Source organism: Rhinolophus sinicus, chromosome 1, assembly GCF_057876585.1.
Source record: "Rhinolophus sinicus isolate RSI-liver-muscle chromosome 1, RSI-T2T, whole genome shotgun sequence".
Classification (NCBI taxonomy): Eukaryota; Metazoa; Chordata; class Mammalia; order Chiroptera; family Rhinolophidae; genus Rhinolophus; species Rhinolophus sinicus.
Window position 1 is genome coordinate 69,401,575 of NC_142501.1, and position 12,817 is coordinate 69,414,391.

At 36.7% G+C, this 12,817-nt stretch overlaps 1 protein-coding gene across 2 annotated transcripts in view; it reads left to right on the forward strand.

Annotated features, from left to right (window-relative positions):
- Positions 1 to 12,817, forward strand: part of TBC1D15 (TBC1 domain family member 15) — a 68,854-nt gene that overhangs the window by 17,367 nt on the left and 38,670 nt on the right. For both annotated transcript variants that reach the window (XM_019748974.3, XM_019748975.3), the window contains exons 2-4: positions 6,785 to 6,883; positions 8,501 to 8,575; positions 12,493 to 12,631. In XM_019748974.3, the coding sequence (XP_019604533.1) occupies positions 6,785 to 6,883; positions 8,501 to 8,575; positions 12,493 to 12,631 (313 nt within the window). The remainder of the gene's footprint in view (positions 1 to 6,784; positions 6,884 to 8,500; positions 8,576 to 12,492; positions 12,632 to 12,817) is intronic.

A 12,817-nucleotide genomic window follows, 5' to 3' on the forward strand; every position in this document is an offset into this window, starting at 1 on the left:
TGCTTTGTATTTCTGTGGTACTTGTAATTTCTTTTTCATTTCTGATTTCATTTGTGTCTTTTTTTTCCCCTTAGTGTTTCTAGCCAGGGGTTTGTCAATTTTACTCATCTTTTCAAAGAACCAACTCTTCCTTGTATTAGTATTTTCTATTGTCTTTTTGTTCTCTTTCATTTATTTTTCTCTAATTTTTATTATTTCCTTCCTTCTGTTGACTTTGCGCTTCATTTGTTCTTTTTCTAGTTCTTTAATATGTAATGGTAGGTTGTCGATTTGGGAGTTTTCCTGTTCTTGAGATAGTTCTGTAATGATATAAACTTCCCTCTTATTACCACTTTGGTTGCATCACAAACATTTTGATATGCTGTTCTTTGTCATTTGTTTCTGTATGTCTTTTGATCTCTCCTTTTAATTTTTCTTTGACCCAATTGTTCATTAGTAGCATGTTGTTTAATCTCCACATACTTGTGGTTTTCACTGCCCTTTTTCTTTCTTTCTTTCTTTCTTTTTTTTTTTTTGCTGTTGATCCTCAATTTCAAAGCATTGTGATCAGAGAATATGCTTGGTATGAGTTCAATCTTCTTAATTTTGTTGAGCCTAGTTTTGTGTTCCAACATATGTTCTATCCTTGAGAATGTTCCATGTACACTAGAGAAGAATGTATAGTTTGGTGTTCTCAAATGAAAGGCTCTGTAAATGTCAATTATGTCTATTTGATCTAATGTGTCATATTTCCTTATTGATTTTCTGATTGGATGTTCTATCCATAGCTGTCAATGGGGTATTTAGGTCCCCTACTATTAATTGCATTTTTGTCATTTTCTCCCTTTAATTCTGTTAGTAGTTGCTTTATATATTTTCGTGCTCCTTGAATGGGAGCATGAATAGTGATGTGTTTTGTCTTCTTGATGTATTGTCTCCTTTACCATTATGAAATGTCCATCTTTGTGTCCTGTTACCTTTTTTATCTTAAAGTCGATTTCATATGGCTACATCTGCTTTTCTCCAGATGTCATTTTCTTTGAGTATCATTTTCCACTCTTTCACTTTGAATCTTTATTTGTCCTTACAGCAGAGATGTATCTCTTGAAGCCAGCATATGGTTGAGTTTTGTTTTTTGATCCAAGCTGCTACTTGTGCCTTTTTATTGGTGAGTTCAGTCCATTTACATTTAGTGTGATTGATATATGAAGATTTCCTATAGCCACTTTGCTTTGTTTTCTGGTAGCTTGATGTCTCCATTGATTCTTTGCATTTGTGTTTCTGTCTATTATTTTAGTTTGGTGGTATTCTATGATTCTTTTCCTCCTTTTCCTCTTTTTTTAAGTTATGTGTCTCAGTTCTGGATTTTTTTTGAGTGGTTACCATTAAATTTATGTAAAAGAAAGTTTCATATATACAGTATATATAGTAGTCCTTTTTTTTCTGTATGCATTTTATCTCCATACCCTTTGCAAATTCAGGCCTTTACCCCCTCTCCTTTTGTTTTTGTTATCACAAATTGTCCCTATTTATACTGTGAGTTCATTTCCGAGTCGCATTAGCAATTGTTCTTCTCTCTTTTAAGTGTTTTTTATCTTTAACCTTTATGTTATATTTAAGTGTATAGTGATCTATTCTGAATAGCAGTTGCCATTTCCTGCTTCTGTCTTACTCATAGTTTTGTATCCTTTTGTCTTTTTGTTTCAGTATTTCCTGAAATGCAGGCCTTGTGATGGAAAATTTCCTCAGCTTCTGTATATCTGGAAAGGTCTTTATTACTTCTTCATATCTAAAGGATAACTTTGCGGGCCGGCCTGGTGGCTCAGGTGGTTGGAGCACCATGCTCTAAGGCCGAGATCACCGGTTGATTCCCACATGGGCAGTGAGCTGCGCCCTCTACAGCTAAGATTGTGAACAGTGGCTCTCCCTAGAGCTGGGCTGCCGTGTGCTGCCAGGAGCAGCCAGTGGCCATAGTGAATGGCCGGCAGCCTGTGAGAGCTGCTGTGAGCTGCTGTGAGTGGCTGACCAATGACCGCTGACCGACTGCCTCAGCGGGAGGGAGCACAAGGCTCATAATACCAGCATGGGCCAGGGGGCTGTGTCCTACACAACTAGACTGAGAAACAAGGGCTTGAACCGGAGGGGGGTGGAGGCGGAAGAAGGGGGGCAAAAAGGATAACTTTGCTGGATATATTCTTGGTGGTAATTTCTCTCTTTCAATAGTTTGAATATTCGATTCCACTCCCTCCTAGCTTGTAGAGTTTCTGCTGAAAAATTTGATGATAATCTAATGGGCTTTCCTTTATAGGTTACATCTTCTTTTTCCTGGCTGCCTTGAGAATTCTTTGTCATTAATTTTTGATAGTTTCAAAATAATGTGCTTTGGTGAAGGCCTTTTTGGATTGGGATAATTAGGTGTTTTGTTTGCTTCTTGGATTTGAGTAGCCAGTTCTTTACATAGGTTTGGAAATTTCTCATTGACGATTCATTTGAATAGGCTCTCTGTTCCTTTCTCCCTCTCTTCTCCTTCTGATATACCCGTTTTTCTTATATTGCTCTTTCTAATGGAGTTAGATAGTTCTTGTAGGGTTCTTTCACTTTTTATTTTTTTTAACTCTCAGCTCTCTTCTTCCATCTGTATCATTTCTAAATTTCTATTTTCAGTATCACTAGTTCTTCCCTCTATCTGGTCAGCTTTGAAGTTTGCTATTTCATTCTTCATCTCTTTTATTGAGTTCTTTGACTCCAGAATGTCTATTCCGTTCTTTTGAAAAATTTCAGTCTTTTTGGTAAAGTATTCATTGTGTTTGTTGATTTTCTTTCTGAATTCATTATACTGCCTATCTGAGTTTTCTTGTGTCTTGTTGAGTTTTTTTCAGAACTACAATCTTGAATTCTCTGTCAATTAAGTCACATATTTCCGTATGTTTATTTTCTGGAGATTTTTTTATTTTCTTTCTGAGCTGCCTTGTTACCTTCCTTGGTTATTAACAGCACATGATGGATTATTTCTCCTCCTAGGCATTCCTAAGGAATTAGCACGTTGATACAAGGAGGTCTTTCTTTTGTTTTCCAGTAGGTGGTGCTGGAATGTTTTATTTTTTCTCACATTGCTCCAGTTTCTCACAGTGGAAGATGCCTTGTATTCCCTGGAGAGGTGGGTGTCTGATCTGGCATCAGGTCGCCTGTTCACAGAGCACCACCCTGTGGGAGAATGTGGTGGGCGATGGGGTTCTGAGCCCTGAAATCCCAATGCTGCTCCTGCAGCCAGATGCAGTGCTGTACTGCCTGAGCTGTCTTAGGTGCCCCCACTGTGATTGGCCCTAAAACATAGGGGTGGGGTGGGTTGGGAGAGGCTGCTGCTGTGTTTGTGGCTTTGTTTTCTTCCCAGTAATGGCGACTGACAATCCACAACTACCTCACCTGTGTATCTCCACCCTTGTCACTGGGATTAACTGCTGGGTGCGAACCGCCTTTCTAGTTCTCAGGACTGGATATTCCCCTCCAACACTCACTGTACAGTTTTTTTCTGGGGCCGCTCCTACTGTGTTTCCCTGAAAATAAGACCTAGCTGGACCATCAGCTCTAATGTATCTTTTGGAGCAAAAATTAATATCAAACCCATTCTTATATAAGACCTGGTATTATATTATTGTATTATATTACATTATGTTATATCCAGTCTTATATTACACCTGGTCTTATATTAAAATAAGAACAGGTCTGATATTAATTTTTGCTCCAAAAGACGCATTAGAGTTGATGGTCCAGCTCCATCTTATTTCGGGAAAACACAGTAGCTCTGGGAGGGTGTGAGGAGATAGCCAGGCTCTGTGGCTTTGTTTTCTACCTGCTAGACTACAGCTGTCGCACTTCTGTATTTGGTCTCTGGCCCATCACTGGTTTCACCTGTATTATATTCTGATCACTCAGGCAGGAATGCCCAGGGCCACAGAGATTTCACCTGCATCCTGAATCCTCCCTTCTCCCGGGACCACAGAGAGCTCTGGGCTGCATGCACGCACCTGTCTCTGCTCTTCTCCCTCCCCTCCTCCCGTTTGCCCTGATTCGCCCACCTTCAGATGTTCCGATGTGCAGATCATTCATACATGTTTGTGTGTTGCACAGGGAATCCTTTATTGAATTACAGCTCTTCAACTTGTAACTTCAAGGGCAGAGATCACCTGGGACCCCTCGCTGCCTTGCTTTTGATGTCCCCCATTAGATATCTTTGTATTCCTATAAAACATTCTCAAGCTTTTTCTTAGAAGGCACTTAAGTTATGTGGAAACAATTTGATACTTTCGGGTCTTGCTTTTAAACTTTGTTAGATGATATCAGCACAGCATTTAATGTGGCACTAATTTTACCATATGCTGAGGCAAGACTATTCTGAAAGCTCTGCCCAATGCCCTGTGAATTATGGGGTTCCTCACTCTGGTGGGAACAGCTCTTTGTGAGCCTGCAGATTGTTTCTTCTAATAATTTCTGGTGGCTGTCCCCTCCTCTCCTTAGACAAGTTACTGATATACATGTACTGATCAGTGCTTGCTGAACACTCAGCGACCTCTGCAGACCTCATGCGTTCTCTCTCTGAGCACTTCTCTCTTTCTGGTACTCTTTCCAGTGACCTTGAACTGTCTTGGTCCCCCAGTTCCCAGTTCTGTGTCTTCAACTCAGGGGGACTTTTTCATAAGGTGCCTGGTCCTTTAGCACTTTTTAGGTATTTTGCCAGCTAGATTATTTAAGAAATTCAACTTTTTCTTAAATGAAAAAGAGACTAGGCAGTCCTTGACCAACATTTGTATGGGGAAGAAAGAGTTGTTTAACGTTCTTCAGTTAGGTAAAGTGCTTTATTTGATTCTTTAGATGTCATTAAGGTTCCAGAATCTCAGTATTAATAGTACCACAGAACCTTAGTTTGCGTTGTTAATGATACCAAGCTTTTCTTGGCAGTGAGTGTCCCTTTTTCTACTGCGAGAACTCTGAAGTTCTTGGTTATGCTAATGGCTGAGTCTGGTGCAAATATGCTGAAGTATGGTTTCTGGATGAAAACAGCACTATTGAATGATTATTGCATCCTATGGAGAACTTCAATCTTTGGTCACACAGTGTTAAGTGCTCTTTGGGCCCACGAGCTCTCTTTGAAATGACCTCAGAAGTAACTTCTGTTAACAGCTTAAAGGATGTCCTTCCAGAACTTGTTCTGTGCATTTTTGCAGTGATCTGTAAAAGCTTCTGAGAAAGTGTAAATGTCATCATACTATATATAACTGGTGATTTTTTTGTATGTGTTTTTTGTTTTATTTGTATGTTTGGCCATTTCATCTCTATCATTTTTTCTTAACTCCTGAATTGTGTTCCCCACAGAATGAATATCCCAGGATATATTTCATCATTTCCCTCTTTATGGATATTTAGATTCATACCTTCCCTTTCCTCCCTCCTTCACCCCCTCTTATATTATAAGTAATATTGTGAATATTCTTAGGCATGTCTTTGTGCACGTATGTGAATAAGTGTGTATGCTTTACATTATTTTCTCTATACTAACAATGTAGAATTGTCTCCCACGGTTCCCCAACTCATACTGTCCCCAGTCTTTGCCTACTTGATGCTAGCCTGTTGCTTAACGACTCTTTCATTGGAGGCCTTCTTGGGTTTTTGCGATCAGAACTCCCCTTGTGATCTTGATTACTAGACTCTTTCCTGACATGACATTAGTCCATATCAGAAGTCATTAGCATAACAAAGGAGAGGCAGTAAAAGTAATGTGGGAGCTTTATAGTGCAGGTTTTTCATTCATCAACTAGGAGGTGATGGTGATGGGCTCTGGTGGTGCTTGTCCTGCATTGTTGGTCCCTGTGCTATTCTGAGTAGTGATCTGATTATATTAATAAAAGCTCTACATAAATAAGAAGGTACACTCTATTCTAAACTTACATACGTCAGAAGTACTTAGGTCTAAGTGACTATTTCATTTCCCTTTTACTTATTTTCATAATGAAAAAAAAATTTTTTTAATGGCTGAAACGGGTCCCAGGAATGGAATCTTAACTTATAACATTATGCCTATAGAAAATAAGGCTCAACTTTAAATGTTTCAGTTTACTCAGGAATTAGCTTAAGTCTCTACTATAGTCCCGTAGGACATTTTTCAGGGACCATGTTTTAATCATATTCATAGACCTATGGTTTTTTACATGCTTTGTCATACGGAAGCAATCAGTATAGTATTTGTGAGCTTGAACTAGTTTAAGGTTAGTCATTCCTAGAAGCTCTCATCATTACTCTTTAAAATTCCTGTATTATTCCCTGAATTTTTATGCCACTGTGCTACAAAACACACCAAAACGATCTTACAGTAACATGTTCTATTATAGGAATAGTTAGAAAGCATTGATTCCTCATTGTACTTCATCTATTCTTATTCTTGAGTATTTTCAGGTATATTTTCAGTTTGAACCCAATATTTTGCTTAACATTTGTTAAAAATATATTTTAAGTGAAATTGCATATTGAGACGTGTAGCAGTTAGCCTGACATCTTTATTTATGGAAAAGGTTAAAATTGTGATTGTCATTAAACCAAAAACTTCCATGCATAACAAAGCAAATTTCCTTCCAGCTTATCTTTGTTTAAAGGCTCTTAAGTCTGAGTGCTATTTGAATAATATGTTTATATATGAAATAAGCAGAAACTTGGTTTAGGCATTGTAAGAAAACATCTCCTACTTTTTTTTAAACAAATGTTGAAATAGTACTGAATAAAAATGGTGTGATTAATGTTATTTTTGCTGTTCCAGATTGTATATGAACAGGAAGGGGTCTATATTCACTCATCCTGTGGAAAGACTAATGACCAAGACAGCTTGATTTCAGGAATATTACGTGTTTTGGAAAAGGTAAGTTTCTAGTAAGTGACTTTAGTTAATAAAAATTGTTGATGGTAGTGGCTCATCTTCAGGTCATTATCAGCAAGTATGAATTTCATGTGAAAGGTAAAATTATGAAATTGAACAGTGGTTGTAAATTTAACACAGAAATGATAGTAGAAATAAAATACTTCAGATAAGTCAGTAACGTGGCATGGAATATTTAAAAACTCATGTAAAAGTTGTAGTAATATAAATTATAATGAAAAGTAAGCAGAATTTAAAAATCTATAGTACATTGGTTGGTTTACATATGACTGCATATTTAAAGCACTAATATTTAAGAGGTTAAAAGTGTCATTTTGTGGCTTAAAGATTTAAATGTAAGATCTGAAACCATAAAATTCCTAGAAGAAAATATAGGAAGAAACTTCACAGTCATTACCCGGAGTAAGATTTTTACTGATATATCCCCTCGCGCGAGGGAAGTAAGAGGAAAAATAAACATGTGGGATTACATCAAACTAAAAAGCTTTTTCACAGCAAAGGAAACCATCAATAAAACAAAAAGGGATCCTACTGATTGGGAAAAGATATTTGCCAATGATATATCTGATAAGGGGTTAATATCACAAATTTATAAAAAACTCACTCAACTCAACTCCAAAAAAACAAACAACCCAATTAAAAAATGGGCAGAGGACATGAAGAGACATTTTTCTAAAAAGGACACACAGATGGCAAACAGACATATGAAGAAATGTTCAACCTCACTAACCATTAGAGAAATGCAAATAAAAACCACAATGAGATACCACCTCACCCCAGTCAGGATGGCTATCATCAATAAATCAACAAACAACAAGTGCTGGCGTGGATGCGGAGAAAAGGGAACGCTGGTGCACTGTTGGTGGGAATGCAGATTGGTGCAGCCACTATGGAAAACAGTTTGGAGATATCTCAAAAATCTGAAAATGGAACTACCTTATGATCCAGCAATCCCACTCCTAGGTATCTATCCGGAGAAATCCAAAACTCCAATTCAAAAATCTTTATGCACTCCTATGTTTATTGCAGCACTATATACAATAGCCAAGACCTGGAAACAACCGAAATGCCCATCAGTAGATGACTGGATTAAGAAACTGTGGTACATTTATACAATGGAGTATTACGCAGCCATAAAGAAGAAAGAAATCTTACCATTTGCAACAACATGGATGGATCTAGAGAACATTATGTTAAGTGAAATAAGTCAGAAAGAGAAAGACAAATACCATATGATCTCACTTATATGTGGAATCTAAAGAAAAGAATAAGTGAATGAACTAATCAGAAACAGTTTTGGAAACATGGAGGAAAAACTGAGGGTTGCTAGATGGGCAGGGGGGTGGGGATAAGGGGAAGATGAGAGGTTTTGGGAACGTACAGAGGGATAGTGGATGGGGGGAGGGGGGTTCACACAGTGTGAGGGATATAAATGATAAATGTCTAAGTTTTGCTTTGTCTTGTGCACCTGAAACTAATTAATAAAAAAAAAAAAAAAAAAAAAAAGTGTCATTTTGGGTTTAGGGAATTAAAAATAGGTGACTAAAAAACGTAAGATATTGTTGAAGACTAAATATAGTTCATAATTTCTTTCTCTAGGATGCTGATGTGATAGTGGACTGGAGACCGTTGGATGATGCGTTAGATTCTTCTAGTATTCTCTATGCTGGAAAGGTATTTAAACAAATGTGTTACTAAAGAAATGCCATTTAAAAATAGCAGCATTAGTAAGATATAATGCATAGACTAGAAAATTCACCCTTTTAAAATGTATAGTGATTTTTTTATATTTATAGTGTTGTGCAACCATCACCAATATCTAATTTTAGGACATTTTCTTCACTCCCCAAGAAAGAAGCTGTACCTTTTAGCGGTCCCTCTCCTCCCAGCCCCTGGCAATCACTGATCTACTTTCTGTCTCTGAAATTGCCTGTTGTGGACATTTCATCTAAATGGAGTCATAACAATATGTGGTCTTTTGTGACTGGCTTCTTTCACTTAGCATGTTTCTGAGTTCATCCATGAGATATGGTACTTTTGTCTTTTTGCTAAATAATATTGCATTTATAGATATACCACATTTTGTTCATTAGTTGATGGACATTTGGGTTGTTATTACCTTTAGGCTAATATAAATAATGCTGCTATGAACATTCATATGTGAGTTCTTGTTGTGCACATATATTTTTCTCTTGAAAACCCTGGACTGGAATCCTTGGGTTATGTGATAACTTGTGTTTAACATTGATATGATGTGTTCACTTCTCACTAAAAAAGGTAGAGATTTAGCTCTTATCTCTACTTTGTCTTGAAACTCTGGCCCAGTTTCCACATTTCTTAAAGTATTTAATCATATAGATGATCTAATTTCATCTTCATAGAGACATTTCTCCCAGAGTTGTCATATGTGCTTCATTCTGAACTGGTTGCTCTTTTGGTTTGCTGTGCAGCAGTTATCCTGGGGATTCTTTTTGCCTTTAATCCCCGTTTTCTGTATCCTGTGCTGTTATTTATATATTACTCTCTTATTTTGGTGCAGCTCCAGTGCTTCCTGAGAAAAAGAGTGCATGGGAGCGAAAACATCTCTTTTTTTAGACTTTTCTATCCTTTTTATGAATTGATAGTTTGGCTGGCATAGAATTACAGTTTCAAAAATAAATTTTCCCGCATATTTTTGAAAGTTGTCCTCTCAGGTTTGTCTGGTTTGTCTAGTTTTCTTTGTTGATGTTAAGTCTTATGCATTCTAATTTCCAATCCTTTGTATGTATTTTTCCTCTTTAGAATCTTTTAGAATTGTCTTTTTGTTTCTGATGTTCTAGATGTCCTGGTAGTGTGTCTTTGTGGTCTTTTTTTATCCGTTGTGCTGGACATTTGCTGGGCCCTTTTAATATGGAAACTTGTGTCTTCCAGTCTTAGGTAATGTTCTTGAGTTATTTCAGTGATGATTTCTTCTCTGTTTTTTATTCTCTTTCTTCATGGAACTCTTTTGACCGTCTGGACTGGTCCTGTAATTTTTTTTTAAATACTTTCTTTCCTATTTTCTGCTTCTTTGTTTTAGTGTATGTGTGTGTCCTATTTTCTAGGAAATTTCAATTTTATCTTCCAGTTCTTCTGTTCCCTTTTCATTTGTGTTATATTTTTAATTTCTGAGACATTTTGTTATGAGCGTCCCCTTCTTCCCCTTTTGAAATAGCACCTTGTTCTCCATGGATATAATATCCTCCCTTATTTCTGAGGAGTTCAAGGATAGATTTTTAGATGTTTTAATCTCTCTATATAGTCTACTTCTTTTCATTGACTTTTTTCCTCCCTTGTTTCATTTGGGCTTTGTCTTTTCTGTAGACATTTTGATGTTTGGTGGTCTTTGTATTGTGGTGCTCGTATTAAAAGTAGACACAACAAAGCGGTCATACTCACTGTGGGTATGGGTGGGCTCGGTAATGGTTGGGACTCAGTGTGATTCTGGCTAGGCAGTTTCCTTGGAGAATCCTTCACACTGAAATCTGGGCCTTTCTCTTGGGCTAATCATTTTCCAGAGAAGAATTTGCAGGTTCCTTCCTAGAGATGGTAAATCTGGATTCCAGTGTTCTGGGAAGAGAGCTGCGAGTCTTGCCAACTCATTATATAGATGGACTTTCAATTAATTCTCCTGTTTTTGTCTATTATCCCATTGCTCAGTGTGCTTGGTTTCTCCTAATCCAGCGATAATCTGTTTTACATTCTCTAATGAGTAAACCTCTAGACTTTCGTGAGTAGTTTTCTTTTCAGCTTGACCTTTATCCTAATTTCTAAAAGTACCTGAAATACCAATTCCATGCCGTTGTGTGGGGTGGGGTTCTGTAGATGCTTCTTAGCTTTCCGCAGTAGTGGTGGTAGAGTTGGTAGTGATGGTGGTAAGGATTGCATATTTTAAATTGGATAAGCATGGAGGGCTCCCTAAGAAATGACAATTGAAGAAGAACCAGGAAGAAAAAAGCAACTCCTCTTGATAATTTTATTCATTCCGGTTCCTCCCCTGTTTTTAAGTCTGTTTCTATTCTTATTTCTTAGTTTCTCTTGTGCCTTTAGAATACCTGCCTGTTCCTACAAATTTCCCTTTTCCCTTTTTAAAAAGAATGACACTAGCAATACATGAATACATTTTTGTTGTAAAAATTCAAATAGAAAGTTGAAGTCCTGCTTGATGAGAACCCTGTCCCTCATCTGTCCCTGTTCAGTGCATATCTTTCTAGCCTTTTATCTGTACGCTTTTCCCTCCGTCCCATCTCTAGTTTTCTCCTGTGTGTTTCTAATTGCATATGTTTCATGTAGTTGTTACACTGCACACGTGTCACACATTTTTGTTTTATTTACTGTTACGTATTGAACATACATAAATATTAATATACCAGTTTCTAAACTCTGCTTAGTACTTCATTGGCTACCCCCTGGTTTCTTTACTTATCTCATCATTGAGGGATATTAGGCTATTTCCAACATTTCATTATTACAAACAGTGCTGTAATGAAAATTCTTGTATGTGCCTCTTTGTATACATGTGTATTACTCTGGGGTAGATAATGAAAAGAGAGCTATTGTGATGAAACACACACATTTTTAATTTTAATAAATTTGGCTAAATTGCTCTTTTGGAGTCAATACTGATGAGTACTCTTATCACATTGTCAGATAGCATTTCCTTACACTGTCTTTCATATTTTTATTTTTTGATTGAATAGGACAAAAACAGTGAAATTTATCTTGCTTTTCTTTGATTATTTCTGAAGTTGGACATCTTTCTATATGTTTGTCACTTCATATTTCTTCTTTGACTTGTGTGTTTATACCTTTTGCTTATTTTTCTCTTTTGATATTTGTGGATTTCTAAATAAATTGGTAGGAGTTGCTTTTGTAGTTTGGATGTTTTTCTAACATCTATCATATATTTTGGAAACATTTTTACCCAGTCTTATGTTTTACTTATGTGTGTTATCTTTTGTTTGTATAGAAGTTAAACTTTTTGACTTAGTCAGGTCTTTAACATTGCATTTTAGACTTTTAGTTTTATTTTCTTTTTAAATAAAGCTTTATAAAACTGTGCATGTAGCTATGTTATTTATAGTTTTTATCTAATTTTGATTAAGAGAAATACGCAACCAGTGGTAGCTTAAATAAGTAGCCACCATTGGCTATTTTCTTCAAATAACCAGAAGTCTGGAGGTTTATAACTATTTGCAGTGGTTCTCTTGCATTTTCTCTTATGGTTCTAGATGGCTGCCATATTTTTAGGCAACACAGTTGCACTGAAAGCAGGGAAGGGGGGAAAGGGATGAGGCTTTTATTAGGAAAGCAGAAGCATTTCCAGAAGCCCTGCAGTTGACTTCTGGTTATATTTCATTGGCAACCCCAACAGCAAGGGAATCTGGGTAGCTTTTCTTGTCTTTTTGGTAAAGATGGGCAAGGGAGAAAATGATAGGAAATAGTGTTCAGTTCTCCCACGAGTGATACCTGCCACAATGAATACATTTATATAGATTCTGAGAAGATTTTATCGATTGAAATTGAATTCTAGGTTTAGTCCCTAAATATTTTATATGTTATAATTATTTTAGGACTCCAGTTCAGTTGTAGAATGGACCCATGCCCCAAAAGAAAGAGCTCATCGAGGATCGGAACATCTGAACAGTTACGAAGCAGAGTGGGACATGGTTAATGCAGTTTCATTTAAAAAGAAACCACATACCAATGGAGGTATGAACTAAATCTTTCAAAATCGTAAACTGATTAGCTACAATATAATATAAACAAAAGTGTGAAGAAAGTTCTTTACTGTTCCTCAGAGAAGAGGATGCTTTCGTGCTTTTGAATCATATAACTCACATTTTAGTTATATTCCCTTTTCATCTCTCTTCATTGTTTTGTTGGTTGTGACTTCAT